The sequence below is a fragment of the Rattus norvegicus genome, chromosome 5, assembly GCF_036323735.1.
Source record: "Rattus norvegicus strain BN/NHsdMcwi chromosome 5, GRCr8, whole genome shotgun sequence".
NCBI lineage: Eukaryota > Metazoa > Chordata > Mammalia > Rodentia > Muridae > Rattus > Rattus norvegicus.
In genome coordinates, this window is record NC_086023.1 from 159,258,487 (window position 1) to 159,281,142 (window position 22,656).

Below are 22,656 nucleotides of genomic sequence, written 5' to 3' on the forward strand. Positions count from 1 at the left end.
TAAGGCAAGAGGACAAAAGTTCGAGAGCAGCCTGGGCAACAGAGTTTGACACTGTCTCAGGAAAATAAAAGATGGCTGGGTATAATGTCAAACGTCCTCGATCCCGGCGCTCCTGAGGTAAGAGGCAGATGGATCTCTGTGAGTGTGAGGCTAGCCTGGTCTACAGAGAGAGTTCCAGGACAGCCGGGACTATCTACATGGAGAAACCCTGCCTTGCAAAACCAAAAAATAGAAGAAAAAGAAAAAAACGGGACACTCAGGACGTAGCTCAGTGGGTGGAGCCTCTGTCCAGCATGCGGGGGTGGGGGGGTGGGGAGGGGGGCTTGGGTTCAATCCCCAGCAACAGACAGAAGCCAGTTGTGGTGCTGCATGCCAGTAATTCCAGCGCTTGCAGGTTGGAAGGGAAGATTGAAAATCACCAGGAGGTCATTTTGTCAGCCTGAGCTATCTAAAAGAATAAGGTAAAATAAAATAATGAAATAAAAAAGGCCCGTGGTTGTGGCTTATGGTGGAGCGCTCACAGAGCATGCACACCGCCCTGGGTCCCAGCCCCACCTCAGGGGGAAAAAAAAGACATGAGAGCACTGCAGCTGACAGTGGCAGCTGTGACAGGGACTCGGCCTTTGTGTGACAGGGATTGTGCAGAGCATAGGTATATCCTCTCATGGAACTGAATTTCCGACTAGGAGCAGAGTCTGACTGGCCAAGTCAACAGAGGTTCCGCTGGCTGCTAGGATCATTACGACCAGTGACAGATTCAGAACCTAAAGCCAGGCCTGGGTCTGTGCCTTGCTGACCTCTGTGCACACACAGGCTTTCCCAGTGTGTGCATTCTAGCCACATGTAGCAGAATCCTTGATGCTCACCCTTAGAAAACTACCTGGGGGCAGGACACTTCTTTGGAGGATGTTCCTTTGAGCCTGAATGCTGCCCTCTCTCTCTGGGAATACTATCAATCTGTCAAGGCTTAGTTAGAACTTCCTGTCTCTACCAAAGGAGTGTTTTGGAGGACCACTGTTTAAAAGGTTTCTTCTATTGTTTATAATCAATGCGTGTTGATGTGGGGAGATACGAACATAGTCCTGGTGAACAGGCGGTAGTTAGCCACCCCAGTGTCGGTGCTAGGACCCCAACTTAGGTCCTCTGGAAAAGCAGCCAATGCTCTTAGCCTCTGAGCTAGTTCTCTCTCCGGCAACGTTTTGGGTTTTTTTGTTTTTTATTTTTTTTTTTTTTAATTCTCTTCTTTCCATCATGAGTTCTGGGGATTGAACCCATCTAGTTCGCACACCAACTTTGGTTTGCAAGCCAGTTTACCTGCTCCGGTCATCTTACCAGGTCAGCCATGACTGTTTCAGCCTCGGTGTCTACCCCTGGAGCTGAACGTTCTAGCTGTTGTGTTGTTTTGTGGTTTGTTTTGTTTTTGTTTTTTGAGGCAGGTTTTCTTCATTTAGCCCTCCCTGACTGTGTTAGAACTCTCCTCTGTAGACCAGGCTGGCCTTGAACTCGCAGAGATCCACCCGCCTCTAGCCCCTGAGTGCTGGGATTAAAGGCGTGTGCCGCCGTCCGGCTCGTGGATCTGATTGAGAATTTGTACTGCGTAGCTTCCTTCAAACTAAGTAGCCACAACTAACTTCCTGTCTCAGAGTAAATCGTATTAAAAACAGAAATCTTTTTTTTTTAAATTTTGTTTTTTTAAAGATAGCGTCTCACTGTGTAGCTCTGGCTGCCCTGGAACTCACTATGTAGACCAGGCTGGCCTCACACTCATATAAATCCACCTGACTCTGCCTCCCAAATGCTGGAATCAAAGACGCTCTATGCCCAGTTAGAAGCACAAAGAACCTTAAAGGAGGCGGGCATAATGGTACTTGCTTTTAATGGAAGCACTCCGGAGAGAGAATTTGAGGCTAGCCTTGTCTACATATGACTGTTTGAAAAAGAAAAAGGAAAGCAAAAAAGAAGAGGGCCAGAGAAATGGCTCAGAGGGTAAAGGCTTACAAACTTGAGTTTGATTCCTGGAATTCACATGGTAGGAGAGAACCAATTCTCAAAAGTTGTCCTCTGACCTCCATTCTCTCATTCATATATGAACACACACACACACACACACACACACACATGTATGTATATGTATATATGTATGTATATATGGAAGGTTAGTCAATCTTTCCCTTTCCTCTATTATTTGCTTTTGAGACAGTCTCACTATGCAGTCCAGGCTAGCCTGGACCTCAGGATTCTGCCTTGGCCTCCTGTGTGCCGGGATGACAGACGTGCATCACCACACCCAGCCTTCGGAGGCTGGCCTCTCTCCTCACCCATGTGCATGCCCTTGACAGGTAGTCATGTCTACCAGGAATTGGGGCACTGACCAATACTAACAAGCCCCAACGCAGAGTGTCATAGTGTCACTGTCCCACGGCTCACCATCCAAACATACAACCCAACACACCTCAGGTCCTCAATCAGAACTCTGTTAATTAGCTTTTTCTAAGCTGCCACCCTGGAGTAGGAGGGCTCGGGGACTCAGCGGGTGCCCAGGCAATGTCGCAGGGCACAGCTGGGGTGAGTGCTGGTCCTCGGCCTTTGCCCCGAGGAGGATGGATGCAATGGATTCCTCAGGGATGCTCTCCGTGCCCGGTCCTACCCGGAGCCTTCCCGAGGTGTCACCGGCCAGTCTCGGGAAGGCAAGGCCGGGTCGGGCACCGGGGAGCTCCGAGGACGCTGACCTCAACTTTGTTCTTTAAAAATAGCTCGGAGGCCGCGGCGCTCCCGGGAGACGCCCGCTTCCCCAGCTGGGCCCGGGGGTCGCCCGGAGGACAGTGGCTCGGGGTCCGGGCCACAGAGGCGACCCAGGGGGCGAGCGACGGGGACCCGGGTCAAAGGAGGCCGCTCACCTTCTTCACCGACAGCGAGATGTTCTCCAGGATTCGGTCCTTCACCTCCCGAGGCTCCATGGCGCCGCCGCCCCGTCGCCGCTTCCCACGCCGGGCGCCCGGGGCCGCCGCCAACCGCTGCCGCCGGCCGTGCGGGGACTCCGTCGTGCCGGCCGCGGGCCCCGGCGCCCGCCGCCCTCTCGCCTCGCCTCGCCCGGGCCTCGCTCCGTCGCCACCGCCGCCGCCGCCTCCCGAGCGCCGAGCCGGGAAGGAGACGCGGGCTGTGCGCGGCCGCAGGAACTGATGTCAGGCGGGGCGGTGCCAGCACCGGCCGGGAGGGACGGCGGGGACCGGGCGAGCCCGCCTCCTCCGAGACCCGGGGCGGTGGAGACCAGGGAGCTCAGAGATCCGGGTCTCGGAGTCCCGGGGACCTGCAGATCGCATAGATCGCGCACCTCAGAGCCTTGGGATCTCAAACATCCTGGGACATCCTGAGGCTTCGCCCCCCACTCCCCAGCCCTGCACAACTTCTCGTGAGACCCTGGGACATCATAGATCTCCAAAGCCACCCTGCTCAAAGACCCCGGGAACTTCACAGACTCGGGGCCCCCTCCCAACTCCTCTGAGACCCCGTGTTGTTATCTTAACCCCTTGCAGCAGGGCCTGAAAACCACCCCAACTCTTTAGACATTGCCCTCTCTCTCCTTGCCCACACCCCACTTCCCTGTAACAGTCAAAGACCCTCCTTCCAGGACCTGCCCAACTCCTTGAAGACCCCACTCCCACACAGGACCAGGGCAGACAGGACCCCTCCCTCATCCCAAATCTGATACTCCCCATCCTCGCCCACAGGGGACCCCAGATATACCTGAATACTCGAGAGGCTCTGGAGACAAGGCCTGGCGTGCCAGAGACACCTACCTATTTCTTTCCAACCCCCAGGGTTCAGAAGTTTGAACAGCCTAGAGACTCCAGCACCCAAAGTTGCCCTAACCCCACAGATCTGCCCTACATCCTCCCCAACACTCCACTTTACCATTCTCAAAGTCCAGTCCTTCACTTCAGGCCATTGCAAACCCCTGGTGGCTCTTCCACCCCCAAAAAAGAGCCCTATTCACCCTCACACCTTTCTGTCCTGGCTAGTTTTGTGTCAACTCGACCCAGGGACACAAGCTAGCTAGAGTCACCTGAGAGGAGACAAATTCAATTGAGAAAATAGCTCCAAGGGGTTGGGGATTTGGCTCAGTGGTAGAGCGCTTGCCTAGCAAGCGCAAGTCCATGGGTTCGATCCCCAGCTCCGAAAAAAAGAAAGAAAAAAAAAAGAATAGAAAAAAAAAAAAGAGAGAGAGAGAGAGAGAGAAAATAGCTCCATGAGATAAGATTGTAGAGCATTTTCTTAATTAGTGATCGATGTGGGGGAGAGGGGCAGCTCATTGTGCTACCACCCCTGAGCTGGCGGTCCTGGGTTCTATAAGGAAGCAGGCTGAGCAAGCCAGGGGGAACAAGATAGTCAGCAGCACCCTTCCATGGTCTGCTGCCTCCATCAGTTCCTGCCTCCAGGTTCTCGTCTGGTTTGAGTTCCTGCCTTGCCACCCCTCGTCTGACTGTAATTCAGGATATGTAAGCCATTAAACCCTTCCCCCAGCCCCAAGTAGCTTTGGTCATGGTGTTTCAACATAGCAATAGGAAGGTAACTAAGACACACCTTCCAGGGGGTTGGGGATTTAGCTCAGTGGTAGAGCGCTTGCCTAGGAAGCGCAAGGCCCTGGGTTCGGTCCCCAACTCCGAAAAAAAAAAAAAAGAAAAAAAAAAAAAAAGACACACCTTCCTCCACCCTATCCTACTGAGGGCTTCACTCCCTCAGCCCGAAGTCCCGCATAACAATTCACAGGGCACATCCCCTACCCAAACACACCAGCTATATACGTGGGTGCCATCTCCTACCTGGGTCACCTTTCTTAATGTGGTCCCCAAATAAACATAACCTCACAGAGCAGTAAGTCCATTCTTCAATTATTAGACACCAAAATTCTCCCTTCTGGCTCCCTAGTTTTCAGTAACATCTGCCCAGGTGAACCCCTCCCTAAAGTCCTCCGTGGAAGCACTAATTCTATCTACAGCCTACGGAACAGAGGACCCACCCCTTTCCCTGACCTCCAAGGAAAGCCGGAAGATGGTGATAGTTTTAAAGTTTTGTTCCTCTAGGACTGGAGAAGGGACAAAATAAACCCTGAGAAAAGGAAAGAGAATCTAGGGTTCCTGCATTCCTTACCATGTGGGCCTAGACTTCCCACTGCAGCCAAGTGTTAGCCAGGCAGCGCGCACCTGCTATCTCAGCGCTCAGGGAGTGGTGGCGGGAGAACTTACAAGCCATTCTCAGCTACGCATTGAGTTGTAGGCCAGCCTGGGCTACTGAGACCCTGTCTTAACAACAACAACAAAACCCAGGCAAAAACATTAAGCCATGTCTGTAATTTCGGTACGTTTCTGTTTTTGTTTTGTTTTGTTTTGAGACAATTCTTAACTCTGTATCCCTGGTTGGCCTGGAACTCACTATGTAGACCAGGTTAGACTAAAGAGATCTCACAGAGATCTGCTTGCCTCTGCCTCCCCAGTACTGTGACTAAGGGCTGTGTATTATCATACCACTAGATCCTGTACTAGTTTTTAAATCAGGGTCTCACTCTAGTCCTTGCTGACCTTGAAGTTGAGGCGATCCTCCTGCCTCAGACTCGAAGTACCTCAACACACAGCACCAGGATCATCTTGAACCAAGTATTCTCCATAGACTTCAGCATATGACCCCAGGATTCACTTGTGTGTTCTTCTGAACCCAGGACCCATTTCATGTTCCGGAGCCTGTTCTAGCAGGCCACCACCCTGAGGGCTTGAGCTGACCTCTGGGGAGAAAAGCAGACTCTGTAGCAACGGAAGCCAGGGTGTTGTAAAATTTATATAGAATTCAGGAAAAATAGGAGTCACCGTGGAACTGTGCTAGAGGGCAAAGCGAGGATGGTTGGGGATCAAGGTTGCTTTGTTGCCCAGATAAAGGAAAGATCGAGGGCAGAGGACACACATTGCTCGGAGCTGTTTGGCAAGGAGGAGGAAGATCAGTCTGAATGGAGGACTCCCTCCCAGCCCCTCCCGGCCAGGGTGCCTACAAGACCCCAACCTGTGAGACGAAGGCCTGGCTCAACCGTTTAGACTACAGGTACAACCAACAAGCCGCGTGGTTAGTCCCCGCTGCTGCCCATCAGGCCACCTGCTCAGCACCGAGTTCTAACGGACGCCACTTCACCCTTTCCGTTAAAGGCTGATTCAACTTTTTAATTTTTTTTTTTAAGATTTATTTATTACATGTAAGTACACTGTTGCTGTCTTCAGACACACCAGAAGAGGGCATCAGGTCTCATTACAGATGGTTGTGAGCCGCCGTGTGGTTGCTGGAATTTGAACTCAGGACCTCTGGAAGAGCAGTCGGTGCTCTTAACCGCTGAGCCGTCTCTCCAGCCCCACGAATAAATAAATTAATTTAAAAAAGGGGCTTTGTGCGAGCACACACACACACACACATACACACACGCACACACAAGGGGCGGCCATAGACAACTAACCATGTCATTCTTAGGAATACTATCTACCTCACTTGAGGCAGGGTCTCTCACACCCTGCCACTCACCAACTTTCTGAATTGCTTCTGCCTCCCAGCTCTGGGTTAGGGAACATGCACCATGATTCCTGGGATGGATGTGGGAGGGGTCTGACTCCCTACAAGGCAAGTGCCTGACTGACCTAGCTGACCCATCCACAAGTCCCCACCTTTTTTTGTTTGTTTGTTTGGAAACAGTATTTCATCCAGCCCAAGCTCCCCTCCAACTCCCTATGTTGCCACAGAATACGTCTAACTTCTAATCTTCCCAAGGGCTGGAACGGCAGATGCATGCCATCATGTGTGAGAGTCAGGCTTGGGGCTGGAGAACTGTTCAGGAGTTAGGGGTCCTTGCTTCTCTCAGAGGATTCGGAGTTGGGTTCCCAGCATCCATATTTGCTTACCGTCACGTGTTATGTCCACTCCAGGAGGTCTGACACCCTCTTTTGGCTGCCCCATATACAACTAATTAAAAACAAGACAAACGGGGTTGGGATTTAGCTCAGTGGTAGAGCGCTTGCCTAGGAAGCGCAAGGCCCTGGGTTCAGTCCCCAGGTCCGAAAAAAAGAACCAAAAAAACAAAACAAAACAAAACAAAAAACAAAAAAAAAAAAAACAAGACAAACAAAACACAACTAGGTGAGGTGACCCATGCCTTTAATCCCAGCACTCAGGAGGCAGAGGCAGGTGGATCTCTCTGAGTTCACGGCCAGCCTGGTCTACAGAGTGAGTTCCAGGACAGTCAGGACACAAAGAGACCCTGTCTTGGAAAAACAAAAGACAAAAACAAAACAAAACAAAAAAGAAAACAACAAACGAACACACAAAGGAAAGCAACCAGGGCTTTGTGGTTGTTAAGCAGGCGACCTACCAACTGAGTTATTTGTTTTGTTTTGTTTTTTTTCTTTTCTTTTTTTTTTTTTTTCGGAGCTGGGGACCGAACCCAGGGCCTTGCGCTTCCTAGGCAAGCGCTCTACCACTGAGCTAAATCCCCAACCCCCAACTGAGTTATATATATATCCAGCTCTGAACAGGTATTTTATTCTTCCTGTCGTCTGGAAGGTGGCGACATTTCCGCCATGTTGTTGACTCCTCACCTGTTGGGATAATGGTCCCAGTCAACTTTTTACAGCTTCTGGAGGAACCTATGTTTCCACTCCCTACCAGTTTCCCAAGGCGTTCGGGAAGAGAGGACCGTGCTCAGTCTGACAAGGATTACTGCTGAGAAGGCGTGTCCACATTGCAGGCTGTTGCACCACGCTTGGAGTTTAAACAGGTTCTAGGCTGTCAGAAAGAGGGTAAAGGCCTGCAGAGATGGCTCATCACTGACTGCTCTTCCAGAGGACCTGGGTTCAAATCCCAGCACTGACATGGTGGTTCACAAACCTCTGTATCGGACCTGATATCTTCTCGTCCCTATAGGCGCCAAGCTTGCACTCATCGCACAGACATACCCGTAGGCAAAACATTCACACGGATAGAGATTAAAACATAAATAGAAAGGCCAGTGACTCTGAAACGCAGAGGTCGGTCCTACTGCTGGCTTTCGAGTTATGAAGCTCGAAATCAAAAGCCATTCACTCATTGCACAACACTTCCCTGTCACGTGGGACGCTCATGAGACTCTGAATCAAAAGCCATCAAGAATCAAAAGCCTCTGCTGATTCATACCAGGCCCTCGGGGCAAGTCACTTGCCCTGGTTTCTAAATTCGCGGCACGGAGAAAAGGATTTTAAAGCCAGGTGTAGAGACACAAGTCTGCAGTTCCAGCACTACTTGTGAGGCAGCCTTGAGAAGGTCTGGAGTTCAGGGTCATCCTCTGCTACATCGTATTGAAAGCTCACTAGGGGGGCTGGGGATTTAGCTCAGTGGTAGAGCGCTTACCTAGGAAGCGCAAGGCCCTGGGTTCAGTCCCCAGCTCCGAAAAAAAGAACCAAAAAAAAAAAAAAAAAGAAAGCTCACTAGGGATACCCAAGACAGTGTTTCAAAAAGGGGTGGGGGGCTGGGGAGACGGCTCATTGATTCAAGCACTGGCTCTCTTCCAGAGGTCTAGGTTCAATTCTCAGCACCCCCGTGAGAGACACAAGGCTATATTCAGCCCCAGGGGATCTGATGCCTTCTTCTGGCCTTCTTGGGTACCAGTCATGCAAGTGATACACAGTCATACATGCAGACAAAACACCCATATAAGCAAAGTTAAAATGAGAGAGGGAGAGAGAGCGAGAGAGCGAGAGAGCGAGAGAGCGAGAGAGAGCGAGAGAGAGCGAGAGAGAGCGAGAGAGAGCGAGAGAGAGCGAGAGAGAGCGAGAGAGAGAGAGAGAGAGAGAGAGAGAGAGAGAGAGGAATTCTTCCCTTTCTTCTTCCCCAGTCAAGCCAATTATACTTGGGTTTGGAGGAATTCCTTCCTTGGTCAGCAGGCTGGCAGTGACAACAGGAGGGGCTGGTTTGTGGCTCTGTGGTACTGCTGCCCTCTCGCACTGAAGCCTCCAGAAGTGGGTGGTTCAAGCTGAAGGAAGGCGGCTTTACCCGGGGCATTTGACTTTGTGTTAAATGTCCAGTTCCTCCGTCCAACTTGTTCGGTCAGTACAGTGGAGTAGGCAGACGCTGGCCTATTACCCAACCTCCTAGCTGAAAAAGCCTTCAGCGACTTCCTGTCATAGGGGGTAGGGTTATTTTTTTTTTTTTACACTTTCTCTTTTTATACATATTTTACTTCGTGTGCACAAGCATTTTGCCTGAATGTATGTCTGGGCACCACTTGTGATCTTTGTGTCAGTGGAAGCCAGAAGAGGGAGTTGGATCCGTGGAAGGAAAAGTTACAATGGCTGTGAGCTGCCTTGTGGGAACTACACAGAACCTGGGTCCTGTGGGACAGCAGCCATCTCTCCAGCAGCTGAGTCCTCCCGCAGCGCCCCCTGGACTGCCTTTAGTTTAATTTTTTATTCTGTACTCTTTTTTTTTTCTTCTTCTTCTTCTTTTTTTTCCTGGAGCTGGGGACCGAACCCAGGGCCTTGTGCTTGCTAGGCAAGCGCTCTACCACTGAGCTAAATCCCCAACCTCCCCCCACCCCTTTTTTTTTTTTTTTAATACAGGGGCTGATGGTATATCCTTGCCCCAGGGACTGGCACTATTAGGAGGTATAGCCTTGTTGAAGTGGGTGTGGCCTTGTTGAAGTGGGTGTGGCCTTGTTGAAGTGGGTGTGGTCTTGTTGGAGTGGGTGTGGCCTTGTGTAGAGTAGGTGTGTCACTGTGGTCATGGACTTTAAGACTCTCATCCTAGCTGCCTGCTGGGAACTCAATCTTCCACTAGCAGCCCTCAGATGAAGATGTAGAGCTCTCAGCTCCTCCTGCACCATGCCTGCCTGGATGCTGCCATGCTCCCGCCTTGACGATAATGGACTGAACCTCTGAACCTGTAAGCCAGCCCCAATTAAATGTTGTCCTTTATGACTTGCCTCGGTCATGGCATCTGCTCACAGCAGTAAAACCCTAATTAAGACAAAAGTTGGTATCAGGGACTGGGGTATTGCTGTGATTGGCCTGACCATGCTCTTGTTTGGAAGAATGTGGATTTTGGGACTTTGGATTTGAAAAGCCATGGAATACTTTAAATGGGGCAAGATCCCACCCAGTTTAATTTAGATCCAGGCATGATATTATAAGCCTTTAATCCCAGGAGGCAAAGACAAGCAGATCTCTGAGTTCAAAGCCAGCCTAGAACAGAGCAAGTTCTAGATGAAGAAAAACTTAAATCGAGGCTTGCACACTACAACTTTAATCGCAGTGCTTAGGAGACAGACATGCAGATCTATGAGTTCAAAGTCAGTCTACGGAGCAAGATCCAGGACAGCCAAGGTTGGGCAGTGAAAGAATTGGAAAAGGGAAGCTAGTGATAATGTAATAGAAAAAGGGGGGCATGTTCCGGCACCAGCAAGCAACAGAACTTCGGCCGTATGTCTGGCAGAGGAGACGACTGGGACAATTGATGCTGGTTAGCTGGGACTAAGAAATTAGTGATGATTAAGAAGAGACCAGCATCACTGAGGTGAAATGTTCTAGGAAGTGTTTTCTGAGAGCATGAAGAAGCTGTGCTCCAGAGATTGCCAAGGTTGTACCTTGTGCTACAGCTGAACTTGGTCACCCAGGAGGTACTGGTTTTGAAGGCATGAAACACAGCTGTGGTTTGGCACTGTGAGAGGCCAGGGAAGGCCACTGGTGAAGGTGCAGCCTCAGTTGTAGTTGACAGCCCAGGACTGAAGCAGTCATACAAAGAAGTTGAGGCTTGGAACCATAAAAAGAGCCCATGGGAGGCTATGGGTGAAGCCTAGTTGCAGTGGGAAAGCCCAGTGTATTGGAGATGCCAGTGCCATGGGATGATCACTGAGAACAGCAGCGGCAGTGGAGTGGATCAACCTGATCTCTGAGCGTTACAGAGGGCAGAGCTGGAGAGGTGATGGCAGCCCTTTGGAGGAGCCCAGAAGATCGTGAGTGGATCCCAGACATTGAGTTTGATTTTGGTGTTGTGACTGTGCCCTGATATTTCTCCCTCTTGAAGGAAGAAAGTATTTTAGTGGAGTCCACAGTTAAGAGACTTTGAATTGTAAGAAGACTTAGAATTTTGATTTTTAAAAGAGATTGAATATTTTTTTTTCGGAGCTGGGGACCGAACCCAGGGCCTTGTGCTTCCTAGGCAAGCGCTCTACCACTGAGCTAAATCCCCAACCCCGAGATTGAATATTTTAAAGGGATTGAAAATTTAATATGTAAGAATTTGTAAAGACTTGGACTTTTAAAGTTATTTAGATTTTGGGGATGAATAAGGGAGTAAGGGTTGAGGCTTACCAGTGATGTATTTGTGTATCAAGTCGACAAGGGGTCAATTGTACTGGCTGGTTTTGTGTGTCAACTTGACACAAGCTGGAGTTATCACAAAGGAGCCTCTCTTAAGGAAATGTCTCCATGAGATCTGGCTGTAAGGCTCTTTCTCAATTAGTGATCAAGGGTAGGAGGGCCCACTGTGGGTGGTGCCATCCCTGGGCTGGTAGTCCTGGGTTCTATAAGAAAGCAAGCTGAGCAAGCCAGGGGAAGCAAGCCAGTGAGCAGCACCCCTCCATCAGTTCCTGTTTCCTGACCTGCTTGAGTTCCAGTCCTGACTTCCTTTGGTGATGAACAGCAGTGTGGAAGTGTAAGCTGAATAAACCCTTTCCTCCCCAACTTGCTTCTTGGTTATGATGTTTTGTGCAGGAATACACAAATCGTAACACACACACACACACACACACACACATATTTTCTTTTTTCTCCAGACAGGGTTTCTCTGTGTATCCCTGGCTGTACTGGAACTCTCACTGTAGACCAGACTGGCTCAATTTCACAGAGATCTGCCTGCCTCTGCCTCCCAAGGAATGTGCCATCACGGACTGGCTCACAATCTCTTAATTTAGCTTGTCAGGGAAGTACACAATCAGAAAGATCAGAGACCAGCTGAACCTGAGGCTACACACCTCACTTGGGCATTTCCTTCTATGAGACAACAGAGAGCTGCTGTTGAAGTCTATGTAATGCTAACAGAGCAGTGCCATTTGCCCTTCTTCTGAGTGCACTGTGTCTCAGAATTGCTAAGCTCTGAATCAGCAGCCCTCTCAAAGATCTGCATGTCAAGCCCCGGGTCTGGCAGGGTCTCTGGCACCTTTCTGTGAATGGCTTTGTCATCCCACTATGGCACCAGCCATGGGGCCTCTGTGATGAGGAAACTGAGGCAGCATGCCTGTGCTCATGAACTCATTCATTTGAAACACAGGGGGTCAGGGTCTGGGTATGCAGCTCAGTTGGTCAGAATGCCTGTCTCTCCCACACAAAGCCCTGGGTTTGATTTCCCCAGCCCTCTCTATAGTGGAGTGTGGTGGTAATTCTAGCACTGGGGGGGGGGGGGCAGGTAATAGGCAGAAGGATATAGTTTAAGGTCGTCCTTTGCTACGTAGTAGGTTTGAGTCTCTTTTGGCCTCTCAGAAACCAAAGCTAGAACCCGAGTCTGTAGGCGAATCTGTAGGCAGTGGAGTTGTGGTGAGGAGGGTGACGGTAGATTCTTCTTCCTCAGAGTTTATGAATGAGCAATGGGGCCAGGCCCAGTGGCCTTCAGTCCCAGCACTCGGAAGGCAGAGGCAGGAGGATCTCTGTGAGTTTGAGGTCAACCTGATCTACAAGGTGAGCTCTAGGCAGGCCAGGATTACAGAGAGACCCTGTTTCGAAAAAAACAGTAGAACACCCAAAGCAAGATCGGGAGTGGATTTTAGGCTGTGTGAGAAGTGGTCTGGCCTAAGGAGAGAAAAGGGTACAGGACGAGGCAGCTTGGAATTTGATGACGTAGCCCCTGGAGAAAGCCAGGAAGGACTTGGAGGCAGCGGCAGGTAAAGTTCACCCAGGGAATGCACAGCACGGCACGTGTGTGTGCACACATGTGTGCACACATACACACACCACAGAATAAATGCAATGAAAGAATTGAACTAAAGAGACCCTACCCACATCACACACACACACACACACACACACACACACACACACACACACACACACACCCACCAAGCAAACAGGTAGATTATTCTTCACAGCCTGTCTTAGTCTGGCACGGTCATGTGACTCCAGTGAGTTTAGAAGCTTCTAGCCTGGCTTGAAATGACTTTATCAGTCTGAAAGAAGTCACCATCTTCTGGAACAGCCACATGCATTGACCTGGCTAGTCACTATGCCTCATTTTCTGTACGGGGTGTGTGTGTGTGTGTGTGTGTGTGTGTGTGTGTGTGTGTGTGTGTGTGTGTGTATGTATATATGTATGTATGTGTGCATAGAACAGAGATTCACACTTCCTCCATTGATCTCCACCACATCTTTCACAACGAGACAGGTTAGTTAGTTAGGTTAGACAGGTTAGTCAACTGGTTAGTCAGTGAGCTCTGGGGACTGGCCTGTCTCCATCCTGCTGAAAGCCATGACACCCAGCTTTTATCACTATGGGTCCTGGGGATCTCTCTGTTCTGGTTTCGAGGCTGGACTATAGCAAGCAGCCCGTCCCTAGAGCAGTGGTTCTCAACCTCCCTAATGCTGTGACTTTTTAATACAGTTCATGTTGTGGTGAGCCCAACCACGGAATTATGTTACTTCATGATGGTTATTCTGCTACTGTTACGAATCATAATGTAAGTATCTCTGTTTTCTGGTGATTTTAGGCAACCCCTGTGAAAGGTCATCTGGCCCAAAGGGGTTGAGACCCACAAGTTGAGAACTGCTGCTCTGTTCTGGAAGTCACTTTGTTGACAAGGCCGGCCTTGGACTCAGATCTGCTTGGCTCTAGAGACCAGTTTTATCCACTCTATGCCACTGGCAGTGTTGTTTCTGTTAGTTTGAACCAAGTGCATAGAGAATGTTCACCTTACATCTGCAGGGAGATCTCCAGAAACCTGGAAGTCAGGTTTTATGGCTGTACTCATGTTTCCCAGGTTCAGGTACACAGGTGATGCTGCCCCAATACCTGGGGCAGAAGTAATTTAAAGGGCCAGGAAGTCGGAAACAAGAACTGAGGGAAGTAATCATCTTAAATTAGAAGCAGACCAAATGGAAAGTCTTATGATAAAAACTTTATTGTCTTAAATATCAAAGGTTTTACACATCACGTTTTCTTCAGAAAGTTCCTATTAAAGAAGAAAAATAAAATAAAGTGTTTGGATTATTCAGGGCTGACTTACATTTCAAAATATGACAAAAAAAAAAAACAAAAACAAAAAAACAAAAAACAAAAAAATCAAACTCAAAGGCATCTAGTGCGTTCAGCTGCAGACAGTCCTAACCAGTTAGCACACACAGCGACTGACCTTGGGATTCCTGAGTGCAGCTTATCAGTTCTCAGTTTTCCCAACTCTCAAAGCATCTGGGCATGGCTGGGTGGGCCACTCGCATGCAGATTTTGCTAACCAGACTAGATCTCAAAAGACGTAGTGTCAAAGCTTAAGGAGAAGCCAGAAAACCTCATGACACTCAGGCAACTGCAGGAAGCCAAAGAGGGCTTCCTAGTTACAATCTGTCAACTGTGGCTAGAAAACCAGGGAACCTTTGCTGGGGGTTGAAGCCATCGGGTCCAGGTTGCCATGGAGAGATCTGGATACAAATGCACTAATAGTTTCCCAAGGAAAGTACATGTAGAGGAGATTCACCCAACGCAACAGATTCCCTCTGATGTCTCACCAGAGTGAACGCACGCCCGGGGGATACAGGGAGAGAGCACAAGCCTCGCTAGTCGGGTGGAAGAGTGTGAGGCCACATGTCTTCCGGGTTATAAGGACTGCTCAGGGAGCCCGTGAACACACATCTGGCTGGCTCCTGTAGGGACACAGGTCTGTTCTGCAGGTCACAGACACACTCATTCAAGTTTGCAGGTTTCAGGCAACCAAACCCTGCCCATCACCTGACAGGGCAAAGGGGACACGCCCCTCACCCAAGTCACCCAATCAAAACCTCCTTCGGCTGCTTAATCACAGTAAGAAGCCGTCTGATCTCATGCTCGATGCCTTCCGGTCTGTGGTCCACACTTTGCAGGTAAAGAAACTCCTATGCTGATCCATCGTTTTCTTGGTAAGTTTGACCCAGATGGTGTCCTAAAACTCACCCAGCCTCCCTCCCCCATTTCACAAACCCCCAACCCTCACGTTTAATTACTGAACAACTTTTAAGCATATTTCCTAACCGGAAAGCTATGCTTCAGGGGTGCACACACCCGCTATCCTAAATGGAGGGTTGAAGTCTTGTGGAGCTGGCAGAGCAATCCTGTCTGCCCATCCCAACACCCGGTCACTTCTGCTCCGGATTCTCTTGTCCACACTGCACATCCTGCAGAGGCCTCGGCTGAGTTCTGCTCCCTGGGGGTTGGCGGGGTTACACTCGCCTATCTTAAGTGCTGCATGGGACCCTGCGTCCTGAAGGGAAACAGCTATCCCCCCAGTTCCTTCACGGGACACCTCTCCTGCCTGTGCCTTCCTGTCCACAGCTTTATACACCAACTCCTCAGCATCTTCAGTTATTTCTACTAATCTTTTAAAAAAAAATCCTTTCTGTGCAGTGTTGGGAGTCAAACCCAGGGCCTTGTACATGTCAGGCAAGTGCTCTACCACTGAGCTACAGTTGACCCTTTACCCACTCTTAAGTGACAGGGTTTCATGTAACCCACGCAGTCAAGAATGACCTTGAACTTCTGCTTCTCTCTCCTGTCTCCAGTGCTGGGAATTACCGGCACCCCGCACGTGGCTTATGCAGTGCTGGGGGCTGGGCTGAGGACTTCCTGCAGCTAGGCAAGCATTCTGCCTACCACCGTGCTATTGCCCTACACCCTCAACTGTTTTTATTCATTTTTTTGATTTAAGACGGTTCCTCTCTGTAGCCCTGACTGGCCTTGCACTTACAGCTTAAAGGTGTGTGGCACCACACCAGCCCCCAATTGTTTAAAACAACACTAAAACTAAGCACTTTAGAGTACAACTCTAGGTTTACAGCGTTGAATTCCATCATGGGCTTGTTTTCTCCCCCTCCCAGTGGGCTCTAACCTGCAACCATATAACAAAGTTTAAAAATGAAAGCATGCTACCTGGATATTACAGAGTGTGCCTACGACTTCGTGAACCCAGCTACTTTAGGATTGCTAGTTCAAGGCCAGTTTGGGCTGTAAGAAGTCTCCTCAAAAACAAAAGCATGCCGGGGCGGGGGTGGAATAGCATGCTAATAGGAAAAACAGATCTTAGTTCAAAACTGCCCCGTATCTCCCCGAAGGCTTCGAAGCCCAGGCTCCTGTCTGGTTTGGCTGCTGCTGAGCTACAGTCCATGCTTGATGAACACTGATGAACCCTTGCTCATGCTGCATAGCTTTGATGGGAGGAGTAAGATTTGGTCTCTCCCTATCACAGCACAAAAGGTGCAACAGAAAACAAGAAACACTAGAAACCATTTTTTGGTATACAGGATGCAGAAACTCCTACCCGGGAAAACCTAATGTTTGAAGCAGGCAAGGGTGAATCAAAGTGGTAAGGAGCCAAGGACCACATCTAGTGGCAGTCAGTCCTCTCCAGGAGGGCTGCCCTCTAACCTTTCCCCGATACTCCCAAGATGTGATGCTTCTGCTATTCAAAAAAATTAAGGCACGAAAGAAAAGCAAGTACATCAAAGGCTCACCCCAAAGTCCTTACTGCGGCTCTACAGACACTCTGGGAGTCAGGTAATTCAGAGGGGATGTAGGAAACACCAAATGCTGTTATGTTAACTACTGAGAGAGGGAAATTACAGGGTTCTAGTCAGCCTCGGACTTTATTAAATCCCAAGACTGACTTTTACTTTTTCCGGTGGTAAGGATCAAACCTAGGACCTCACATGCTCCCCAGGAGTTCCACCAAGCCGCACCCCTCGGCCCTATGGGCTGCTAGTGATACACCAGCCAGTCGGCCACATTGTTTATGCCCACCACAGGTAGCCACTGGAATGCGCTGAGTGAACTGGGCATTGCTATGTGCACCTGCGATCCTAGCATCCTAAAGGCCGAGGCAGAGAAACCGCCATGAGCTTGAGGCCATCCTGGGTTATGGCGAGATCCTGTCTCAAAGAAAACACAAGACAGAAAAGGAAACTTGCCTAGACGCTCGTGTACTGCCCTGTCCAAGGCAGTTTACTATGTACAGAGTAGGAAGAAAAGCCACCAGGCGTGCAGGTATCTGTAGACACAAGAGCTGCTTTTCAACCTATGTAAAGTATTTATCAATCACCTTAGATTTGAGATAGCTTAGTATTTATTTATAGACATGAGCTGAAAAGTTGAAACAAATTCTTATGGCTTCCGCTAGAGATAGAAAGCTGTAGAGAGGGACTAACAGGCAGATGCTATGCAAGCCAGTCAAAATCCACGACACCAGGTCCCCTACCTATTCCTAGGCATCATCTTGCCAGGATGTTTTGGGTAGACACCCAGGGCTGTCTCTCCCCTTTCCTGCGTCTAGAGATGACCAGAGGCAGAGGTTCTCACACACCACTAACCATCCACTAAAGCTTCCTTTGCCAGGCACCTACTCCTGCCTTCACCCGTCAGCATCTGGAGCTCAGCCCGCCAGAGGAAGGCTTCGGCCGCTGCAGAGGGCGGCCAGCACGTCCTGAAATGGCCCTTCCCAGAATCAAAGGGCCCTCTCTCCCGCCCTTCAGCTTGTGTCTTCAGTTTTACAAGAAAGCCCTTCGGTGCGTGAATGGAGACCGCTGCAGGAGGTAAGCAGCCACCACGGAACACCTGACAAGGGTCTGGACCAGGAGCTGCCCTTGCCGTTAGTTACAGGTGTCATCTGGCTGGCTCAGCACTAGGTTTCACAATGATGTCATTGTACTCTTGGTAGAGTGACTAAGTGAAAGCTGACTCTGAAGTGCCACTAATGTGATGTTGTCCACAATGTCCTCTGTCCTCTCGCTCAGTTTAAGCCAATCAATTAATAACAAATTCCTAACTTTATACAAACTTCAGACGAAAGATTTTTTTTTTTAAATCTCCTTTTGAAAAGACAGGGTCTCACTAATGAACTCAGAGTTCATTAGTGAACACTCCTAGAGTGAAAGGTGTGTCAGCGTGCCTGGCCTTCGATTTTGCTTACATTTGACAGATCTTAAGAATCAAAAGCAACTATCTGTTGCAAAGAAAACCACCAAAGGAACAAAGGATTTGGCAAGTGCATCAAGCTCATTCAAAGGATTCCTAGGAACGCCTGTACAATCATTGGCCCATCAAACTGCTTCTAAAATGGTTATTTTTAGACAAGTACATATGTAAAGGCTATTGTAAAGAAAACTTTTCCAGACTGGATTCTATAATCCAGCTAGGGCTGCTCCCCAGCAAGCGTCCGTGGCGGAGTCAGTGGCCACACCGACTTTGCATGCCGATCTCTTCTGCCTTCTGGGAGGAGTCTGTCATCAGTACTTCCTTCTGTCCACCCCACCCTGTAACCCCAAAGATTTTTGACTCTAAAATTCACCCCCTCCCCACCTCAAGCCAATGCCAGGCGTCAACGCACTGCCTGCTTCTGCCTCTGCCTCAGGCTCTGCTCTGAGTCAGGTGACAGAATCCTGGGAGCACTTTCCTAGTGAATCACACATACATCTTTGGTGTAGAACAGGCAAAAGGCGGACATGCCGTGCTCATCTGACAAAGCTTTTCTCAAAGATAGCTCGGCTAGCCTGATGTTCTGAGGGCCCGATGGAGAGAGCAGGAAGCCACAAGGCCATCCGGCAACCATGTCCTAATTCCAGAAAGGATCATGATGCTTGGTGTGACTTGCCACCATGTCACTGAAGTGCCTCGGCACACAAACAATGCAGCAAAAAGAACAGACCAAAGAACAGAGACCCCTGTCAGTGCCCCCAATGCTCCAAAACTCCTGAGACATGAACCCGTCTGTGCTCGAGGACTTCAATTTTGATGGATTTAAAAAAAAAAAAAAAAGCTTTGAGAGAGGGTGGTGGTGGTGGGATAGTGACTTTTAGACAGAATCAGTTCAGAATTCAATTTCAACACTTTCATTTTAATGACTGCAAACTCTCATTCCAGAACCAGGAATTATCCTCAAAATCCTTTTCAAGAAGAGCAAGATTCCGGATTCCTGTCAGACACCTCAGACAACAGTTACTGTTCCAGGAGAGGATGCTCGAAAACCTATCTGGAGTGATTATTGCACAGTGGGGCCCATGGGACAGCGACTTGCAAGGCGAGAGCTGACACTAAAAAGGCCACAATACACAGCTACACATTCTGCCCCACTCCAGCTCAGCTCGATGAACACAAACATGGATCCTGCTGAGAAAAGAAACTCCTGAGGAAAGAAAGGGATGAAGACTGTACCAAGGCCACTGTTGTCAGAACTTCCATTGTTTTTCCACTGCCACGAGGGACACTCACGGACTCTCGGTCCATGCACTGAGAGGACAGGGACAAAGGTTCTCCAGTGCTGTCTCACATGGCTCGACTGAACACGGGAACAACGTCTTAGCAGATGAGTTTACACAGCCAGCAGGTTCCTGGTGGTCAAACCCCGATCACTACCAGCGAACGAGGGTGTGAGATACCTCAACCCTGTCTCTAGTACACGCCCATGTTTGTCTAAGCCATTATCTTTAACTCACAGTCCTTGACACTTACAAATGGAATTACGACCACGGTTTCCCCTTCCCTTTTTAAATACAAGTAGCACCATGTTTCACTCTCATGTGAATTTCCCCACACACTACCCATGGTCATGAAAGTATTTGGCAATCAGTCCATGCAGCAGCCTATGATGCACAAGACAGCCCAAGGTTTAAGCCCTCCCACTCACCCTATTTAAATGTCAACCCTGAGCACACAAATCAAAACATACAACTCTGGAAGTTATTACCTTCTCCTTAAAACATCCAACTCTAAAGTTCTCTTCTCCAGCTTCCTGTTAACAGCCCATACCTGCACGCAGCACAGCCAGAGCCACACGGCAGCTCATCTGTCCTAGCTCCATAGGTGGCAGGCAGGCTCCTCATGACTCCTGCTTTCAAAGCATTCACTCATTCTAAAATGGTGTGCTATACACAAAACCATCCGCTTTATTCCAGAATACATCATCTTAATGAGAATAAAAAGCTTTTGTATGCACACACTGCCAATACAATTAAAAGGCCCAAAATTTAACAAGTAGGATAGACAAATTCATCAGACAAAAGATCATAAATTACTTTGGCCGGAAAAAAAATCTGGCTCAACATTTTGCTTGCAGATTTTCTACACATATTGTGTGTGTATGAGAGAGAGAGAGAGAGAGAGAGAGAGAGAGAATGTGTATTGAGCATATTTGTGTGAAAAGGGCTTTTTCAAAAGGAATGAGACGTGGCCTAGCCCACTTTCCCACAATTATGTAGGGACTACAATGTTCTTTGCTAACAAAACAAGAAGTGCAAGGTCTGCGTTCCCACCAACTCGATGCAAAGCCCCGAGAGCTTCCTGCAGAGTGAAGCCGGCACCAAGAATCCTGTCCACATCTGCAGCAGGAAAGACAAAGGGTGGAAGAGTAGAGGGAGTGGACAAGGACTGTGTGGTAGGTTGGTCCAATCCACCGAAGGGCAACACAGCTCCGGGGCAGACAGTGCTGGTCTCGGGCCTGTCTGGGCCTGGATTCTGCACATGCTCAGAAGGCTGACTGTGGGCCCCCTCCTCACCTGCTGCAAGCTCCAGTGAGCTCTCCACACCTGAGGTGCAGGGCAACTGCTCAGACAGTTTAGCCGAGGTTATGGCAACAGAACAGCTCTTCCTGACTGACTCTGTTGATCTGGGGAGGCCTTCTTGGCCAGGTGACAAGCCATCACCTAGACCTCCAAAGCCAGTGGATGTATCATCTTCTCCCGCAGCATGGGGTGCAGCTCCTAAGATTTCTGTCTTTTCTGACTCAGAGGTGGCCTGGGGACAGGAGACTTGTGGGTGCTGGTCACTAGGGGTCAGATGCTCGCTTTGGGTACTCCTGCCTGTAAGGTCTGAAATGCTTGCTTGGCTCTCAGCTGCTATTTCTGACTGACAGGTGATGTCCTCAGGTGAATCTTCTGAAGCTGGCTTACAGCTAATGACCAAAAGCTCATGTAGTTCTTTCAAGGCCACTGTGACAGATGAACAAAATTCTTCTGCTGACTCCAGAGAGGGCTGACCATGGCCACTGAGAGGGGAAGAGGAGCGGTCATCTTTGTTATCCATTGTAGACATTTCAACATTATCTGGGAGCTGCAAATCCCGAGTCAAGATGGAATGTTCCACGCGGTCACAGGAGAGGTTACACTGTGACGTTTCTACTTCCATAGAGGGATGCTCTGAAGTGACATGTGACACACCTGGGCTCGTGATGACGGGCCTGCCTGTGGAGTTGCAGCTAGCGACTGGAGACTGTTCAGCTGTATCCACCTCCATCAGGGCTTCTGAGCAGGAGCAGCTACAGCGCCCTGGAGCTGGAAGACCTTCCTCTGCACTGAGAAGATGAGCGGTGCTCAGTAGTGCCCCACTGCCTTTCATCACAGCTTCCCAACCGACAGCTTCTTCCTGAAGCTCAAGGTCTTCTGTGTGACAGAGACACTCCCGGTCACCTGGAACGCTCTGCGCTCCAGGCTCACGCTGCACACGCTCTGTTTCTCTGTGCTGCTGAAGGCCGTTCACTTGACTTGAGTTCTGATTTTCTGGATGCCAACTCTTTTCCTCCACAAATATCTGTGGCTCATGCGTCCCAGTAGTTGTGAGAGATAAACTAGCGTCCTGTCTTGTGTGGAGATAAACTCTGAGGCCCTGGGTTCTTTTTTCAGCAGATTTCTCCAAATTACCTGTAACAAATGCTTCGTCTGATGAATTATGCAAAGGCATAGCCAGACTCCGTTCTGCCGAGGAAGCGAGATCAGGGAGGACCTGCAGAGGAGGGTCTGTTTTCTTAGAGTTTGTCTGGAATTCAGCTGAAGCCTTTGTCGCCTCCACAGCTGGAGATCCAATGCTATTGGGGTCACTGGGCTTGATGGCGCAGACGGAAGCAGAGACAGAGCGAGCGAGACTCGTAGGGCTACCAACCTCAGGACTGTGCCCTGAAGGAGCTGGATGGTTGAGTCCTTCTGAAGTCAGCAATGATGGCGTTCCCAGTGAGGTAGATTCTTTACTGCTTTTCTCTATTAAAAGGAAAAGAAAAAGATTCGTTAGCAGACCACTAACTTATCAGAGAGTTGAATTCTCTATAGAATAAAACCAGGCCTTTTAATTTAGGGTCTCTCTTGCAAACATGATGCTAAAAAAATACACGAATCTTTCTCATCGTGGTAGATTCATCTGTCACCAAAGCTCAAACGGGTGTGTCCGTAATAAACATTATTACAATTCCGCATGTAAAGAAAGAACTATTAATGTCTACTTCACAACAGTTGGGTCAGTGCTCACATTTAAAAGGTACTTATTGATATAATTACTTATTCCAGAAAGGCTCTCACTACACAGCCAGAGCTGGCCTTAAAGTTGAGTCTCCTGCCCAGCTTCTGGGATGCTGGACTGTGGGAGTGCATCACCACACCACGCAGCTACTTCATTCAC

At 49.3% G+C, this 22,656-nt stretch overlaps 2 protein-coding genes across 6 annotated transcripts in view; both read right to left on the reverse strand.

Moving 5' to 3' along the window:
• Plekhm2 (pleckstrin homology and RUN domain containing M2) overlaps positions 1-3,180 on the reverse strand; it is a 39,047-nt gene extending 35,867 nt beyond the window's left edge. Inside the window, exon 1 of one of the 2 annotated variants that reach the window (XM_039110081.2) lies at positions 2,898-3,180. In XM_039110081.2, the coding sequence (XP_038966009.1) occupies positions 2,898-2,957 (60 nt within the window). In that variant the 5' untranslated portion in view covers positions 2,958-3,180. The remainder of the gene's footprint in view (positions 1-2,897) is intronic. The other variant, NM_001191767.1, reaches the window with a different exon arrangement.
• A 10,958-nt stretch (positions 3,181-14,138) lies between these two features.
• The window catches only part of Ddi2 (DNA damage inducible 1 homolog 2), a 45,741-nt gene continuing 37,223 nt past the window's right edge, over positions 14,139-22,656 (reverse strand). For 3 of the 4 annotated variants that reach the window (XM_006239305.5, XM_006239306.5, XM_006239308.5), the window contains one exon: positions 14,144-22,241. In XM_006239305.5, coding sequence (XP_006239367.1) covers positions 20,464-22,241 — 1,778 coding nt within the window. In that variant the 3' untranslated portion in view covers positions 14,144-20,463. Of the gene's footprint in view, positions 22,242-22,656 lie in introns of all 4 variants that reach the window. The other variant, NM_001395586.1, reaches the window with a different exon arrangement.